Consider the following 19,441-nt stretch of genomic DNA (forward strand, 5'->3'; position numbering starts at 1 on the left):
TCTAGGCCCGAAACTTCAGCCTTTCTGCTCCTGTGATGCTGCTTGGCCTGCTGTGCTCATCCAGCCCTGCACCTTGTTGTCTCGGATTCTCCAGCATCTGCAGTTCCTACTATCTTTGTAGACCTCTATCAGGTCTCCTCTCAGCTGCCGTCTTTCCAGTGAAAACAATCCTAGTCTTTTTAACCTTTCCTCATAGCCAATGCTCTGGAGACCAGGCAACATCCTGGTGAACCTTCTCTGTACTCTCTCCAAAGCTTCCATATCCTTCTGGTAGTGTGGTGACCAGAACTGCACATAATACTCCAAATGCAGCCTAACAAGGGTTTTATATAGCTGCAACATGTTTTGCCAACTCTTGTACTCCACGCCCCAGGCGATGAAGGCAAGCATGCCATATGCCACCTTAATCACCTGGCTACCTGTGTTGCCACTTTCGGGGAACACCCAGATCCGTCTGAATGCTAGTGTTCCTAAGGGTTCTGCCATTTACAATATAATTTGCACCTAAATTTGATCCTCCAAAATGTATCACCTCGCATTTGTCTGGATTAAAGTCTATTCCTGTGCCCAGGTTGCCAATCTATCTAGATCCTATTTATACTTTCAGAATCATTGGCACTATCAGCAACTCCACCAATCTTCATGTCATCAGCAAACTTGCTTATCAGACCACCCACATTTTCCTCCAAATCATTTATATATACTACAAACAACAAAGGACCTAAGACTGACCCCTGTGGAACACCACTAGTTACCGGTCTCCATTCTGAAAAACACCCTTCTACCACTATGCTTTGTCTTCTATGACCAAGCTAGTTTTCTATCCATCTAGCCCGGCCACCCCGAATCCCTTGTGATTTTAGTTTTTGTACTAACCTGCCATGTGGGACTTTATCAAATGCCTTACTAAAGTCCATATAAACTACATCCACAGCCCTTCTCTCATCAATTATCCTCATTACTTCTTCAAAAAATTCAATCAGGTTGGTGAGACATGACCTTCCCCGGACAAAACCTGTTATTAACTAGTTCATTTTTCTCCAAATGCTTCTATATCTTGTCCCTCAGTATCTTCTCCAAGAGCTTCCCACCACAGATGTCAAGCTCCCCGGCCTATAGTTCCCTGGATTATCCCTGCATCCTTTCTTAAACAAGGGAACAACATTCGCTAATTTCCAGTCCTCTGGAACTTCACCTGTGGTCAACGAGGATGTGAAGATATCTGCCAGTGCCCCAGCTATTTCCTCCTTTGCCTTTGAGCAACCTGGAGTAGATCTCATCTAGTCCTGGGGACTTGTCTATCTTAATGCAATTTAGGATTCCCAAAACTTCCTCTTTCAATATGTTGACATTCTCTGGAGCATTCACACACTCATCCCTGACCTCAACATCAGTCATGTCCTTTTCTTTGGTGAAAACCAATACAAAATACTCATTCAGGATCTCCCCCACTTCCTGTGGCTCTACGTATAACTACCCTCCTTCGTCCTTGAGTAGCCCTACTCTTTTTCCCTTGTTACCCTCTTTCTCCTAACATATGCATAAAAAGCCTTGGGATTCTCCTTGACCCTATTTGCTAAAGACATTTCATGGCCTCTTTTTGCCTTCTTAATTGCGCATTTAAGTTCCTTCCTAATTTCTCTGTACTCCTCCAGGGCTTCGTCAGTTTGTAGCTGCCTAGACTTGTCGAATGCTTCCCTTTTTCCTCTGACTAACCTTATAATTTCCCTTATCATCCATGGTTCCTGAATCCTGCCATTCCTATCCTTTAGTTTTGCAGGGACATGCATGTCCTGCATTTTAGTCAATTGGTCTTTAAAAGGATCCCACATGCCAGAGGTAGATTTGCCCTCAAATAACTGCTTCCAAACCACATTCTCCAGTTCCTGTCTAATTTGGGTATAATTGGCACTTGCCCAATTAAGCATCCTCACCCAAGGGCCACTTGTGTCCTTTTCCATGACTACTCGAAATCTTACAGAGTTATGGTTAGTAAGCCCAAAATACTCTCCTACTGAAACATCAATCACCTGTCCTGGCTCATTCCCTAGGACCAAGTCTCATATGACCTCCTGTCTGCTTGGATTGTCAACATACTGCCTCAAAAAGCCCTCCTGGACACTACTAACAAATTGCTCTCCATCCAAACCCCTGGCTCTAAGGGATTTCCAGTCAATAAAAGGAAAGTTGAAGTCACCCACCACAACTACCCTGCTCTTTTCACACTTTTCCAGTATCTAACTACGTATCTACTCCTCTGTCTCCCGTGGGCTGTTGGGAGGTCCATAGAAAACTCCCAACATTGTGATTTCACCCTTCCTATTCCTGAGCTCCACTCATAATGCCTCACTGCAAGATCCATCCAATGTGTCCTCCCTCAACACAGGTGTGATGTGATCCCTAATTACCAGTGCAACTCCCCCTTTTGTTTCCCTTTCTGTCCCTTCTAAAACAGCGATATCTAGGAATGTTAAGCTGCCAGTCATGTCCTTCCTTTAACCATGTCTCTGTAATGGCAATAACATCATAATTCTATGCAGTAATCCATGCTGTTAGTTCATCTGACTTACCTGCTATACTTCTTGCATTGAAGTAAATGCATTCCAGTCCTCCAGTTCCTCTGAGCCCTATGACTTCCCTGTGCCTGCTCTTACTCTGTGCTATGCATACCTCTGTCTACTTTTGTCCCCAGTCCCTGCACTTGCTGGCTAGTTTTCCCACTCCCACCCCCCTGCCACACTAGTTTAAACCCTCCCGAAGAGCTCTAGCAAACCTCCCGCCCAGGATATTGCTGACCCTCCAGTTCACGTGCAACCCGTCCTTCCTGTACAGGTCCCACCTTCTCCAAAAGGCATCTCAATGATCCATATATCTAAAGCCCTCCCTCCTACACCAGCTCTGCAGCACTCTGTCAGTTCCTAGCCTCATTAGCCCATGGCACAGGTATCAATCATGAGGTTACTACCCTAGTAGTCCTGCGTTTTAGCTACCTACCTAACTCCCCGAATTGTCTTCGCAGGACCTCTTCCTTCTTCCTACCTATATCATTTGTGCCAATGTGGACAATGACTTCTGGCTGTTTTCCCTCCCACTTCAGGATGTCCTGTACCCGCTCAGAGACATTAAGGACCCTGCCACCAGGGAGGCAACACACCATCCTGGAGTCTCGGACATGGCCGCAGAAACGCCTATCTGTGCCCCCGACTATCGAGTCACCTACTACTTTCGCTTGCCTAGACTTTGCCACACCCTGCTCTACAGCAGAAACAGTTGTGGTGCCACAGGTCTGGCTACTGCTAGTGCTATCTCCTGAGAGGCTATCCCCCCACAACAGTATCCAAAACAGTATACCTGTTTGAAAGGAGCATAGCCACAGAACTTTTTCAAATAAGAAATAGGAAGAGTGTTAAACCATATGGTTTACTGAGGTTGCTTCAACATTCATTGTGATCATAAGTTGCTGGAAAAACAGTAGGTCTGGCAGAAGAACTGAGGAAGGGTCATCGGACCCGAAACATTAACTTTGATTCTTTCTTCACAGATGCTGCCAGACCTGCTGAGTTTTTCCAGCAACTTCTGTTTTTGTTCCTGATTTACAGCATCTGCAGTTCTTTCAGTTTTCATTGATATTTGATCGCAACTCCACTTTCTTGCCCACTTTTTGGATTCCTTGAATCCCTAAGTTTGTCCACCTCAGCCTTAATTCAATCTTTAGGTTCAATGTTTGATTTGGCCCATTTATGTGCAGAAATATGCACATCATTTCTGGTGTTGAAGTAGCTATTCAAATGGTCTTCAAGGACCTGATATGTGCTTCTCAAGATCAGGCCAATTCATGTTCCTGTTTGCATGATCTTGGGCATCATCTTCAAGGAGATTCCTTGTTATTCCATTCTCTCCCCAGCCATACTGGTCTCCTTCAAGGTGTTTCAAACAAAGATAATTGCCACCAATCAGATGTTGTGGTTCTATTGGCAAAGTTCCCACCATCACCCTATGAAACAAACAACATCTGGCTTTCATACACGCAGTCAAACCCAGAAATCCACAGATTGCTGTCAGTGATTCATTGTTTCTCGTAGAATGTGAAGTCACCACAGTTTTTAGAAATTATGCAGTTGATGAGAATTTCCAGATTTACTCTAACATCTCAATGTCATCTAGCCAAGTAAAAGGTCATTAATGCAAAACAAAAAAAGCAGTGACCCTAATCCCAGTTTCCTGGGGAACACCACTGTATACTTTTCTCTAGTCTGCAAAAAAAATGTTGCTACTGTAGTCATGTGAGATCTACACTCAAGTGAACAGCAACAGGTTTTATTGAATGTAACTACATGCAGAGGCTGGTAAAAGAGGGCATCGTACTTGGAGCCCCATATACTCGGGCTCCCTTTCCATGTGATCTGGGCTGACGATGAAATTGCTGCTTTCACAGAAGGTCTGTAGTTATGGTTGTAAAGAGAATTGCCTTTGTGCTTCTCCATGTGATCTAGCCCCTGGCTGTCTCTGTACAGAACTCTGTACAGCGGACCCACAGCCCTCTGGAGTGGAAAATTCCAATGATTGACAATCTTGTGAGTAAGAAATGTCTCCTCTTAGTCATAAATGTTTGCCTCCTAGTTTTGACTGCCCCTATGTTGTAGATTCCCCATCAGGAAAAGCAGTATTTCAAGATCTAACCTGTTAAGCCTCTTCAGAATCTTCGGAAATAAACTGACAAATGGCTCTTGGACATTGTTGTAATGCAGAAAGATTGTGAATTTTCAACAAACTTTAGCTCATAGCTTGTGGCAAAATGTAAATGTGAACCAGATGTAAAGTTAACTGATTAGGCAAGCCTACTCATCTGTTCATGTGCAACAACCATAAAAGTATTGCTGAGCAATGTATTAAACTTCTTTTCTGCAAAAGTTCAAGCACGGTTATTGAAGGTAATATATTTGAAAATAATAGTATCAATATCACAGGAGATTAACTGCATCACTACTTGGCTTCTCTGTCTGTTTCTCTCTTCCTCCCTTTTTCCCCAATAGAACCTCCAGGGTTGCCCTTGTGCACAACATGTCCCATTCCAAAGGCAGAGGAAACAAAAGACAACCTTCTTACAGCTTAGCCTTCCACATGACTTAAACATCTCTTAACCACAGAATTTTCAGCAGATATAATAGTAATTTGTTAGCATTTAGATCGTGTCCATCTTCATTGTGTTATTTGTCTCCTTCCTACCTCGCCCTTTCTTTCATTGCTATTTCCCGACTCACATTCTCTGCGTCCCAGACTCTAAGGATTATTGTTGTTCTACACATCAGTATATTTTTTATTCATCATTGCCTATCAAGTTAGGTTTTCATGCACTAATTTGTTTGCTGTACTTTTCTTTCCTTCATAGTATCTTGACCATGATGATGCATGTTTAGCTGGAATAGCAAGGATGTCAATACGAATGGGTGATATTCGACGTGGTGTCAACCAGGCAATCAGACACACCAGTAGAGTTCTGAAGAAAGACTGTGGTGTTATTCTAGAGAGTATGAAGGTATAAGATGATCCCTGGATTAATCAATAGATTAGTAGAACTAAAGGGTATAAGAGAAGTCCCAGTAACTGTAAATAGCCGGAATAATGCTAGAACTATCAAGACAAACTGTGGAAATGTAACAATGTTGGAGCCTGTCTTGCTCCTCACAAAGATGAGTGAAGCAGTAATGTTCGCCATTCAGTAAGATCTTGGCTGATCTGATTACTCCAATTCCCGATAATCATTCATCCCCTTGCTTATCAAAGAAATGTCCACCTTTGCATTAAAAATATTCAAAGACTCTGCGCACACCACCTTCTGAAAGTAAAGTTCCAAAGACTTACTACACAATGTAGAAACAATTCTCATCTGTCTTAAATTGGCAACCCTTATTTTGAAACCGTGAATTCGTATTTTGGATTCTGTCATGAGAGGAAACATCCTTTCCACATCCATCCTGTCAAGATCCCTCAGGATCCTGTATGTTCAATCAAGTCTCCCTTTACTTTCTAAACTCCAGTGGATTAAAGTCCGGCTTGTCCTTATGAGGCACTATGCCCATTTCTTGTAGGTAGCCTAGTAAACCTTCTCTGAACTGCTTCCAACACATCCTTCCTTAAATAAGGAGACCAATACTGTCTGCAGTACTCCAGATGTAGTCTCGCCAGTGTCTTGTATAACTGAAGCATAGTCTCCCTGCTTTTATATTTAACTCAACTCACAACAAACAATACCATCCACACAGCTTGCCTAATTACTTAATGGATGCGCACTTTAATCTTTTGTAATCAGTGCATATGACAACCAGAGCTCTGCAATCTAGATAATGTAGTATCTTTATTGTTCCTGCCAAAAAGGATAATTTAAATTTTTCTAGGATTTTCTCCATTTGGAAGGTTGTTGTCCCATCACATAATCTATCAGTATCCCTTTATAGATTCTTGTGCCCTCTTCACAACTTACTTTCCTGCCTATCTTTGTGTCTCAGCAAATTTAATAACCGTACCTTCAGTACTGTCATCCAAGTCATTTATTTAGAAAAAAAAAATTGAGGCCTGAGAAATGAGCCCTGTGACACATCACTCTTTCTTTGTAGCTACACTTTTTTTCCTGTTAGCTAGCCAATCTTCTCGACATGCCAAAATGTTACCATCCAATTGCTTTTATTTTCTGCAATAACCTTTGATGTGGCTGCACCTTATCTAATGCTTTCTGGAAATCTAAGTACAGTACACCCACAGTTCCACGTACCCACAGCACATGTTACTTCCTCAAGAAACTCCACAAAACCATATTGCCTCTGCTTAACTACCTTGAATTTTTCAAAATGCCCTGCTATGACATATTTAATAATACCTTCTAATATTTTCTCTGGTCGATGTTAAACTAACTGGCTGGTGGTTTCCTGTTTTCTGTCTCCCTTTTTGAATAAAGGAAATAAATTTGCTGTTCTACAATCTAACAGAAATTTGCCTGAATCTAGGGAATTTTTGAAAATTAAAACCGATGCATCAATTATCCCACTAACCACTACCTTTTAAACCCTGGGACGTAGACCAACAAAGCTTCAAATTTTGTTCATACTTATCCTTTTTTAAGATTAAAATAATACTATTTGAACCTTCATTTGAATATAAAAGTCAGTCATACTATGATCACTTCTATCTGGGGGCACCTTCACTGAGGTTATTGCAATCTCATTGCACAATACCAGATCTAATATAGCCTGTTGAAAGAAATGATCTCAAACATTCTATTAACTTCTCATCTAGGCTACCTTTACCCATCTAATTTTTTCCAGCCTACATGTAGATTAAAATCTCTCATTACCACCATACTTTTTAAAAAACTATGATTGTTTCTTCCTTTATACTCCATCTTGGTTACTATTAGGAGCCCTGAATATCATTCCCACAAGTGAATTCTTGCCTTTATCATTTCTCATTTCTACTCAAACCACTTCTACATCCTGGTTTCCTGAACTTAGGTCATCCCTCTTTATTGTACTAATATCACACTTAATTATTAGAGCCATTCCTCCACAATTTTTAACTTCCTGTCCTTCCTAAATGCCATGAATCCTTCAATATCCCCAATCTATGTCATTCCTGCAGTCACGTCTTTGTGGCTGCTAAAACGTACTTGTTCATTTTGTAATCATTTCATCTGTTTGATTTTGAATGTTCGTTAGTAGAGTAGGAAAAAGTTAGAAAAATCAAAGAAGCATTTTCTTCTGTTCAAAGTCACATTCAGTCAGTTAAGTTTCAATTAACTTATTTTGGTTAATTTTCAATTTTTTTTTTACCCAGAATCTTAAGGCCAAATCTACAAATGGAGAATATCTGTCGGGCAATAACACTTCCTACCTTCCTAATTTTAGTGTTTTCAGGAAGAGCACACATTTCTTCAGCACTATTATGTGTTTTATCCACAATGCAATTTAGCGTTAATCAAATCAAAATATACACAAGCATGTAATGAAGTCTTGATATATGCAAACCCTAAGTTTATTCCACTAATATACCTACTTTGTTAAATACAGATTTGGTTATTGTCTTCTGGAAATAATATTTTCCTTTAAACAAAATTCCTTTTGAACAGAAAGCTGGTTGTTATTTAATTCCTAATACTTTGCACTGCCAAATGAAATATAACTTGGGGGGTACATTTTAAAAGTAAGCACTCCCAATTCATTGCTACAAGTGGGAGGAATTCTTATCAGGAATTGAGTATTGAGATCAGTGGAATATTTCCGTATATGCAGTCACTTCACATACAATGTACTACAAGTCTCACCCTTGATGTGGTTTCAAAGCATGTTATTATGTCAGGTATTATTTATGTTAGTGGTTGCTGGAATAACACAATTCCCATGTGGATTTTACTCATTAATTAACTCAGAGGCACAAATATTCTGAAGGGACACCAGTCAAAAGGCTTTCCAAGAAGCATGGTGTTCTGTTGAGACTGATCTTTTCAGAGATTTATTGCAGACCTCTCACTTATCACTATGGTTTAGCAAAAAGTTATTGGAGACTTGGATTTATGGAGCGTACCTCCTGTAAGTAGTTTACGCTTGGCTCAGTCCTCTTGACATTAAACTTGTTGCTGTTCTTGTAATTTATCTCACCAGTATGTATTCCCCTTGTAAATTGTTTCAATACAGAACTCCACAAAGGAATTGTAAAGAATAGCATCATTTTTTAAAAATATATTATTTTTGTTTAAGAAACTGCTATTTTTAAGTAATATATAACTGAAACTTCCAGTTCTGCAGGACTATAATTCACCTTTCATGTTACGGAACAAAGTTAAATAGATTCACAATTTATTTTGTAATTCTATCAAGTCTGTGATATATTTCATTTTCTACATTTTGTTAATGTTCACGTCTTACTTACAGCAATTCTCTGAGGCTGCTCAGTTATATGAGAAAGGACAGTATTATGACAAAGCAGCATCTGTTTACATCCGTTGTAAAAATTGGTAAGGAAATATTCGCTGATGTCATCAAAATTCTTTTTAAGAGGAATTAATTATACATTATGAACTGTTTGTAATTTTTTTATCTATAGTGGATGACTCTTGCATCATACAAAGTTTATGATTTATGATAAAACAGCTGCAGATGCTGGAAGTTAGAAATGCAAGCAGAAATTGCTGGAGAAACTCTGTTAACATTTCATCAGTCCAGACTTGAAATGAAAACTCTGCTTTCTTCCCACAGCTACTGCAAGACCTGTTGAGTGCTAAAAATCAGTCAAATATTAGGAATAACATTCAACTCTTTTACAACTGTCATGAGATCTTCCCGTATAACTTGCACACATAGGACGCAACTTTCTATTTTCATAACAGCTTCATTGCTGATGTACCCGCTCTTCTCTTTGTATCTTGATTAATTTCTGGAAAGCATTGTAAGCAATTCAGCTTCCACTGTAACCTGTTTCAGACTGTTTGCCTGCACTTCATTAACTTGTGGTGCTCCAACTGTGTGAGCTAGTTGTCATTTCCTCTTCCCAAACATTCATTCCAATGTCTCTTTTGACTCTGCAACTCTTGGCTGAAACAATAATAGGTGCTACAGTTGTTAACAAGTTTGATGAAGCAAAGAAGGAATAATAGCTAACCATATGAACACTTGGATATCAGGGTTTTTTGAACACTCTATTGGCGATCCTGTTCAAAGACATGAGCTCAAATGATCCAGAAGACCTCCAGACACATGCTTAGAAGCTGATGACTAAAACATGGATCCAGTGTGAGACGTCTAATGATCTCACATGAACTGTGAAAGTTCGTGAAGCATCTTCAAAAGCCTCATCTCATCACTGGCACCACTATCATCAGCCACTGCACAATTCAGCTACCTCTACCACATCACTCAGCTTCCAATAATCTCTGTCAATTAAGGCACAACTTTAACATTCGCACTTAATACTTGCAAACCTGAAACCCACATCTCACAGTTTGCACACGTTAGCAGCTATTCACCCATGATAGGCATGTTGACCATTTTGCACAATGCTAATTAGAACATAGAACATTGAACAGTACAGCACAGTACAGGCCCTTTGGCGCACGATGTTGTGCCGAACTTTTACCCTAAACCTAAGGTCTATCTAACCTCCACCCCTATTTTATACTATCATCCATATGCCTGTCTAATAACCGCTTAAATGCCCCTAATGAGGCCAACTCCACTACCCTCTCTGGCAATGCATTCCGCGTCCCTACCACTCTCTGAGTAAAGAACCTACCTCTGACGTCTCCCCTATTCTACCTCCACTCACTTTAAAACTATACCCCCTCATAATAGCTACCTTCACCCTAGGAAAAAGTCTCTTGCTGTCCACTCTATCTATACCTCTGATCATTTTGTACACCTCTATCAAATCACCTCTCATCCTTTGTCGTTCTAAAGAGAAAAGCCCTAGCTCTCTCAACCTTTCCTCGTAAGACCTTTCCTCCATTCCAGGCAACATCCTGGTAAATCTCCTCTGCACCTTTTCCAACGCTTCCACATCTTTCCTGTAATGAGGCGACCAGAACTGGACACAATACTCCAGACGTGGCTAAACCAGGCTTTTGTATAGCTGGAGCATAACTTCACGGCTCTTGAACTCGATCCCTCTATTAATGAAAGCTAACACACCATACGCCTTCTTAACAACTCTAACCACCTGGGTGGCAGCTTTCAGGGAACTGTGGGCATGAACCCCAAGACCCCTCTGCTCCTGCACACTGCCAAGAATCTTTCCGTTAACCCTGTATTCTGCTTTCAAATTTGTCCTTCCAAAATGAATCACCTCACATTTTTCAGGGTGAAACTCCATCTGCCACTTCTCAGCCCAGCTCTGCACCCTATCAGTGTTCCTTTGTAACCTAGAACAACCCTCTGCACTATCCACAACTTGACCCACCTTCGTATGGTCCGCGAACTTTCTAATCCACCCTTCCACTCCTTCATCCAAATCATTTACAAAAATCACAAATAGAAGAGGACCCAGGACAGATCCTTGTGATACACCACTCGTAACTGAGCACCATGTTGAATATTTTCCATCCACTACCACCCTTTGTCTTCTAAGGGTCAGCCAATTCTGAATCCAATCTGCCACATTTCCCCCATCCCATTCCTCCTTACTTTCTGCATGAGCCTACCATGGGGAACCTTATCAAACGCTTTACTTAAATCCATGTATACCACATCCACTGCTCTACCTTCATCCACGTGTTTGGTCACCTCTTCAAAGAACTCAATAACGTTTGTGAGGCATGATCTACCCCTCACAAATTCACGAATCAAACTGTGCCTATCCAAGTGATCATAAATCCTATCTGTCAGAGCCCTTTCCAATAATTTTCCCGCCACTGACGTAAGACTAACTGGCCTGTAATTTCCGGGGTTATCTCTATTCCCTTTTTTGAACAAGGGAATGACGTTTGCCTCTCTCCAACCTTCCGGCACTATACCCTTGGACAGTGAGGACGAAAAGATCATCGCCAGAGGCCCTGCGAACTCTTCCCTCGCTTCCCACAGAATCCTTGGATAAATCCCATCAGGCCCGGAGGACTTATCTATCTTCAAGTTCCTCAAAATTCCTAGTACATCTTCCTTACTAACATCAACCTCGTCTAGCCTACCAGCCCCTTTCACACTGTCTTCCTCTACAATTAGGTCCCTCTTAGTTGTGAATACCGAAGAAAAGTATTCATTAAGGACCTGTCCTATCTCTTTAGGCTCCGTGCACAAATTCCCTTTACAATCCTTGATGGGCCCTACCCTTTCTCTGGTCATTCTCTTATTCCTCACGTACATGTAAAAAGCCTTGGATATTTCCTTGATCCAATCTGCCAAGGTTTTCTCATGCCCCTTATAGCTCTCCTAAACCCTTTCTTCAGCTCCTTCCTGGCTAACTTGTATCCCTCTAGAGCCTTTTCCGTTCCTTGTTTCCTAAACGTGATATAAGCATCCTTCTTCCTCTTAACCGTTGACACGCTTCACTGGAAGGAGAAACTGGTATACAACTGTAGGCGGCAGAAGTCCTCAAAAGGGGAACAGGTGTGTTTGCATGTTACAGCCCCAATGGAAGAAACAATGTTGGTCATATTGTAAATGGCCAATAACAACTCTGCATCTAATCCTTCTTTTCCCATCACGTTCGTACAATCTCTTCTGACTAAGAAGTAATTGATGGTGTAAAGAGATTTATTTTTTACTTTCTCCTCTCCTCTCCATTCATCACAACCCAACTCCTATTTATTTCTTCCACGTAACAAAGCAGTATACATGCCCAGACTGTGGACAAAAAGCATGATACAGCAAAGATGATGCCACTAAGTAATTCAGTTTCACAGTCACAACTATCACTTGTCTACACTTTGTAATTTGGAGATTAACATAGAACAGGGGTACCTGAAGTGGGAGTTGTGAGCTGAAATTTTGGAGATGTGAGAACGGAGGCAATAAGAACTTCCATGGAGTCCAGGCAAAGTTGCAATAGCCATCCAGCTTTACTCGGTCCTTCCTGAGGGGTTGTGGTTGACAATCTGTAAAATGGTGCAATTATCTTGAACTCCAGCCTGAAAGGACCCAGTTGCATAACTGTTCATCAGCAAGGTCACAGGCACAGTCATGGTCAATCCAGTTGACTCACTGTGCCAGTTTAATATCTTGACATCTCATATTATTCTTTGCTGAGTTCTGGACAGAAGAATTGTCCACTAGAATTCTTAGTTGCACATGGCCACTTACTGAGAGTCTTTCTCTCCCTTGTCCATTCTCTTCAAGCAGCTTTTCTTGTTCTGCATGACTTCTCCCAATTCTCCATCATGCTGTATCCAAGGTGAAGACCAACTGGTGTTTGGGAGCAGCTGTTTGTAACAAAAAGTCCTTCACCACCTTCTACGCAACTCTCTGTGGAATTTTGCTAATAGTCAGCATTTGTTGAATTGTAATAACAGTCAGGAGAAGATAGTATTTATTAACAAGTTTGAGAATAGAATAGAAAGCCAGTACCCATATTTGCTTATGGCACAAAGATAAGTCGCATTGTAACCATGGAATTATATAATTACTCAAAGATTGAGGGAGCTACCAATAGTGAGAAAGATTGCAAGAGGATACAACAGGCTATAAATAGACTGGAGACTTGGGCGGAGAAATGACAGATGGAATTTAATCCTGACAAATGCGAGGTGATGCACTGATCTAATACAGGAGGGAAGTATACAGCAAATGGCAGAACCCTAGAAGCATTAACATATGGTGAGATCTAGGTGTACAGGTCAATAGTTCTCTGAAAGTGGCAACGGAAGTGGATAAGGTGCTCAAGAAAGAGTGTAGCATGCTTGCCTTCATCAATCCGGCATAGAGAATTAAAATTGGCAAGTCATGTTGCAGCAGTATAGAACTTTAGTTCAGCCATATTTGGAATATTGCGTACTGTTCTGATCACCATCCTACCTTAGGATGTGGAGGCTTTGCATAGGGTACAGAAAATATTTACCAGAATGTTGCCTGGTTTAGGGGGCATTAGCTGAGGAGAGATTGGACAATCTTGGTTTGTTTTCACTTGAACATTAGAGGCTGAGGGCTAAGAAGTTTGCAGAACTATGAGAAGCATGGATAGAATGGGTAATTGGAGTCTTTCTCCCAGGGTAGAAATGTCAATTTCTAGGGAACATAGGTTTAAGGTAAAAGGAGGAAAGTTTAAAGGAGAAATGAGAGAAAATGTTCTTACACTGAGTGTGGTAAGTGCCTGGAATGTGCTGCCAGAGGAGGTGGTAGAAGCAGGTACAATAACAGCACTTAAGAGGCACCTTGACAGATATGTGATTAGGCAGAGAATAGAGGGATACAGTCTAGGTAGAGGCTGAAGTTTTTTAGTTTAGAAAGGCATCATGTGTTAGTGCAGACTTGGTGGGCCGAAAAGACTATTTCTGTACTTTACAAAGAGATATTCATAGATTTAAGCGAATGGGCAAAACTGCAGCAAATGGAATTTAAATGCAGGCAAATGAGATCATCCACCTTGGACAAGGGTTTAAAACATGAAAATTGAAAAACATGCAGGTCTAGCAGGATTTGGGCACCTAGGTACGCAGATTATGAAAATGTCTGAACTGGTATGGAAAATAATCAAAAGGGCTAATGGAATTCTGGCTTCTTTATCAATGGGGATGGAATACATGCATTAACAATACTTGGAGTACTGTGAGCAGTTCTGGGCACCTCACCTTAGGTAGGATATATTCAGCTTAGAGAAGAGCAATATCGATTTACTAAAATGATACCAAACTGAATGGGTTAAGTTATGAGCAGAGATTAAACACAATGGGATTGGATTCCCTGGAACTTGGATGTGATCAAAATTTTCATGATACTCTCCTGACAATTTTTCATGGGCAAAGATGATGGGGAGGGTGTATGTATTGGTTGCAAGCCCACTGCTAGCTATTCAGGCCTATCCGTGACTGGCAAATTCTTGCACAGAAGGTTCAGTGAGGATATAGTCATTGCTGGGGACATTTAGATGTTTCATTCTTTATTAGGCTGGCTGTTCGCTCAGTCTCAAAGGTACAGCGCTCAAAGCAGTAGCACTGCTGATGTAACATCTGCAGACATGGTGATCTATGGCATGTGTTTCCCACTGGTGATGATCAATGTGTCACAGAAAGGGTTATCTTGAAGGAGTTTTGCGGTGCCCCTCTGTTCCATTTACCAGCGGGCATCTCTCCATGGCAGATAACAGTTATCCTTCCTGGCAAAATGACCTCAAAGCAACTGGCTTTGCAAGACATTGGCAGTTTCCAGGACTTCACTGTTTGTGGTGTGGGCCTGCCACTGGATCTTGAGGATGCTGCAAAGCTGTGCTATAAAAAGTGGTCATGTCAGTGGAATATGACCCATGACTTGGTGCCATAAGAATGGTGGTGAGGACTACAGATTGTACACTTTTGAGTTTATTCTGTGCTCTACATTTCTGGTTACTCTACACTTGTATACAGAGTTGATCACTGTTTGCTTTTGAAAGCCTGTGATCAACTTGACTGTGGTGATATTAAGCAGTATGACGCTCCCCATCTATTAAATTGGTTGACAGCTTTCAGTTCTGTTCCCTTGATGCCAACGCTTGGTGGTCTATATTTCTCTTAAGGTGTATGTGGGGTTCAAAAAGAGGAACAGAAATGTAGAGAGAAACAACTGGTTGGGAGAGTCTAGGATTTGGGGACAGGATATAAAAATTAGAGCCAGAGCTTTCAGGAGTGAAATTAGGAAATATTTCTACAAGTATACAATATTAAAAGTTCAGAATTCTACCGTAAATGATGAATGATACAAAACCAAATGTCAATTTAAAACCAGATTGATATAAGAATATGGGGCAAGGGCAAGAATGTAGAATTAAGTAACAGATCAGCCATGATCTTATTCAATAAGAGTATAGGAAAGGTGGTGCAGGTTAGAGAGGCTAAATGGCCTAATTCTGTTTCTATGTTCCCCAAATTTTATAAAAATTACACAATTTATTTGTTGGAGTAACGAGACTAACAGCAGCCATAACTTTTCACATTGTGACAATTGGGACATTTTTCCTTTCCCTCTTGGTATCTTACAACAGCTAATTACAAAAGAAATGCTTCAATGGTGCCTTTGAAAACATAATGGTCCAGATATTCTGATTGCCACTGGAACAGATTAGACTGCTGATGAGCTTTAAAATTACCCACTTACCTGTTGATGATTTTTCTTACCAATATTTAGTCTGGACTGTCCTGAATGCATCTTTTGGATAAAACCAGGGAGAAATCCACTCAGTGCAGGAGTAGCATTGCAGGTCAAGGCATGTCCCTTCATCATAACATTTGTTGCTGTATTTTAGGAGGTAAATGTCCTAAGGACTGTATGACAGCAATCAAGGAAAGGTGAGGTATGTAAGATAAGTAACGGGATAGGATGACAGGTGGCTAGTTTGAATTCGGTGGATGAAGGAGTAGGATGCCAATAAGAAGGTGAGTGCTTAGAGTAGGTTGGGGTTTGGGATCAGATTGGGCCAGGCTCAATGTGAAGAGATGTCGGCTCCAGCAGGGTACAACGAGTGGGAGCATGTCAGGTCCACGAGGTTTGGGCTGGGCTTGAGTAGGGTGTTAGCTTAACTAAGGTAAGGTTGGGCCAAACTGTGGAGTGGGTGAGTGTCTGGTCCAGTGGGAAGTGTCAAGAGACAGGAGAGGTATAGTTAAGTCAATGGTGAGTTAGCAGTCAGTTTACTTGGTTTCTGTGCATTATTTAATGGCTGTGCTTGATGCCACCATAGTGCCCTTACACCCCATGCATTCACCATTTCTGTAAAGTCACTGCTAGCGATACGGCAGGACTTGAGTCATAGCTTCATACTTAAAGTTTATTTCATGTAGCAGCAAGGTGCCCTGAAATAAGTTACAAAACCGTCGATCTAGAGGAGCACTTGGAAAGAGTCCTTGGTGTCTCAGCGGTCGATCTTCAAGCCTGGCTTACCACTTCCTTCAGGAAGTGGTACAGTGAGAAGAGTCAGCCAGTGAGACAGTTGGGGCGTGATAATCAGGCCAGTGACAAGGAGGCAAATAATGGGCTCCTACTCTAGTTGTGGATCTGGTTCAGTATGGGTGCGCAGTGAATATGCTAATAGCATTGAAGTTCTGTCCATGTGCATTTGGGGGAAATATACTTGTTTAATTTGTAAATAATTCTAACATAGTTTTAGGCAATATACATTGGCCCAGAATATTTTCTAATACCTGAAAGTCATAGGAGATTCTTGTAAGCATCACACGTAATGATGAATGTAAACATGGACATTCTAGCTCATACAATAAATTGTAAACCCACATGTTTCAACTTATTGGAGACTCAGTTTGTTTGTGGAAACCCACTTTGAGCTACAAAGACTAAAGCGTTGTCAGAGGCCTCAATGTTTAACAGTCTGGCTTGTGAAATTCTAAACAGTTTACAAGGTCATTTTTAGAATATTCTTTGATTAGAACACAAAAACACACTGTCAGGTTAGTATATCAAATGCAGATTTTTTAAAATGGAGTGTTTTCATGTTGTGTTGCACAACTATCTATTATTTCCTAGTTTCTGATTTTTTTTATTATTTCCTAGGTTTCTGATCACAAACATGACTGCCAGTTACAGCCTTTTAGAGATTTCTCTTTTTTTTGTAACCCAGGGCAAAAGTTGGAGAGCTTCTCCCTCATGTAACATCTCCCAAGATACATCTACAGTATGCAAAGGCAAAAGAAGCTGATGGCAGGTATAGTCTTGTACAACTGGAATATAATTACTGTAGGTAACAAGAATGTACTGACAAGCTTTGCCAAGGTAATGTGCAAGTCAAGAACCAGTACTCCCAATGTCATTTTGAATATTAAAGATTTGTCAGAGTTGGCATGATTCTCCAATTTACCTGTTTCTTTAGACCCAGGTTAACAGACAGGATGGATCAAGTTTCTGTACTTAACAAGCATTACTATTTTATAGAGTCATAGAGTCATACAGCACAGAAACAGACCCTTTGGTCCAACGTTTCCATGCTGACCAAGTTTCCCAAACTAAACTAGTCCCACTTGCCTGTCTTTGGCCCATATCCCTCTAAACATTTCCTATTCATGTACCTGTCCACATGTCTTTTAAATGTTGTAGCTGTACTTGTATCTACCACTTTCTCATCCACTCTTGTGAAAAAGTTGCCCCTCAGGACCAAATAAAATCTTTCCCCTCTCACTGTAAAAAATATGCCCTGTGGTTTTGAACTCCCCTAACCCAGGGAAAAGACCTTTGCTATTCATCTTATTTAATCCCCTCATGATTTTATAAACCTCTATAAGGTCACCCCTCAGCCTCCAACATCTCAGTGAAATATGTCCCAGTTTATCCAGCCTGTCCTTTATGACTCAAACATTCCAGTCCTGGCAACATCCTGGTAAATCTTTTCTGTACCCTATCCAATTTAATAATATTCTTCCTATAGCAGGGTGACCAGAAGTGCACACAGTAGTCCAAAAGCGGCCTCACAATGTCCTGTGCAACTGCAATATGACGTCCCAACTCCTTTACTTCATGTTCTGAGCAATGAAAACCAATGTGCTAAACACCTTCTTAACCACCCTGTCTACTTGTGAGACAATTTGCAAAGAACTATGTACCTGAGCTTCTAGGGGTTTCTGTTCAACACTACCCGGGTCCCCATCATTGACTATTTCAGTCCTGCCCTTGTTCACCTTATCAAAATGCAACACTTCGCATTTATCCACATTAAACTCCATCTGTCACTCGTCAGCCCATTGGCCCAATTCATCAAGATCCCCTTTATAATCTTACATAACCTTCTTCCCTGTCCACCATACCACCAGTTTTGTTCCAATTTTGTTATTTACTACAGAGAAATAGACTCTAGCTACAGGTAAACACATGAATTGTCAACATATAACACTACTAGTTAAAACTCTAACTGCCTTATAAAACTACACCTACACATATATACAGACAGACACAGACTAAAAAAAGCTTTGATGTTATGAGCAGAGGAAAAAACTGGGAATCCAGTTCAATGCCCCTGTCCTCAGAGTTTGCTGAGATAATTCTTTTTCTTGCCAGAAGTTGCAGTTCCTCAATCTCTCCCCTCCAAGTACTTTTGACTTTCTTGTAAGAGGCAACAGAGGCACAGACTGGTTCATAAATTATAAAGTCTCTAACTAATTGGTTAGTAGCATCAGCTTACAGCAATCAGTGAGGGAAAACTGGCTTTCTTCAGGATTCAGGAATTTCTTTTACTGCAGAGAGAGTGTGATACACCCACAATATCTGTTCACACTGACAAACTATTTAGCTACACAAGAACTAATTACGTAGCTATTGTCAGGCAGATGACTTTTGTCATCGGCAACTGGTCACAGCTCCACAAACCATTAAGCTACTTGTTGCTGGCCAGTTTGTGTACACCCACTGGTGCCAATCTATTTGCAGCTAACTTCCCCCTAACTAGTTGAACCATAGGAACAGGAATAGGCCATTAAGCGATCATAGCTGATTGAACATGGCTTTAACCTACCTTACCTCCATAACCCTATATGCTACTGGAATCTGAAATCTAGCAATCTCTACCTCAAACATACTTAAAGATTGAGCTTCAATAGCCTTCTGTAGTAGAGAATTTGAAGGGTTAACAACAACCTTCTGAGTAAAATCTTTTCATCTCATCTCGGACTGAAGTAGCATCCCTTTATTTTTCAGTTGTGTCCCTGGTTCTAGACTCCCCAACAATCGAAACATCTTACCTTCATCTAGTTTCAGAGATAGCAGGAACTGCAGATGCTGGAGAATCTGAGATAACAAGGTGTAGAGCTGGATGAACACAGCAGGCCAAGCAGCATCAGAGG

The 19,441-nt window shown here is 40.9% G+C and overlaps 1 protein-coding gene across 1 annotated transcript in view; it reads left to right on the forward strand.

Annotated features, from left to right (window-relative positions):
• LOC109936628 (WD repeat-containing protein 19) overlaps nt 1-19,441 on the forward strand; it is a 142,212-nt gene that overhangs the window by 71,473 nt on the left and 51,298 nt on the right. Inside the window, exons 15-18 of the mRNA XM_048600926.1 lie at nt 5,390-5,536; nt 8,922-9,004; nt 17,233-17,352; nt 17,482-17,515. Coding sequence (XP_048456883.1) covers nt 5,390-5,536; nt 8,922-9,004; nt 17,233-17,352; nt 17,482-17,515 — 384 coding nt within the window. The remainder of the gene's footprint in view (nt 1-5,389; nt 5,537-8,921; nt 9,005-17,232; nt 17,353-17,481; nt 17,516-19,441) is intronic.

The sequence above is a fragment of the Rhincodon typus genome, chromosome 1 (genome assembly GCF_021869965.1).
Source record: "Rhincodon typus isolate 14 chromosome 1, sRhiTyp1.1, whole genome shotgun sequence".
In the NCBI taxonomy this organism is placed as follows: Eukaryota; Metazoa; Chordata; class Chondrichthyes; order Orectolobiformes; family Rhincodontidae; genus Rhincodon; species Rhincodon typus.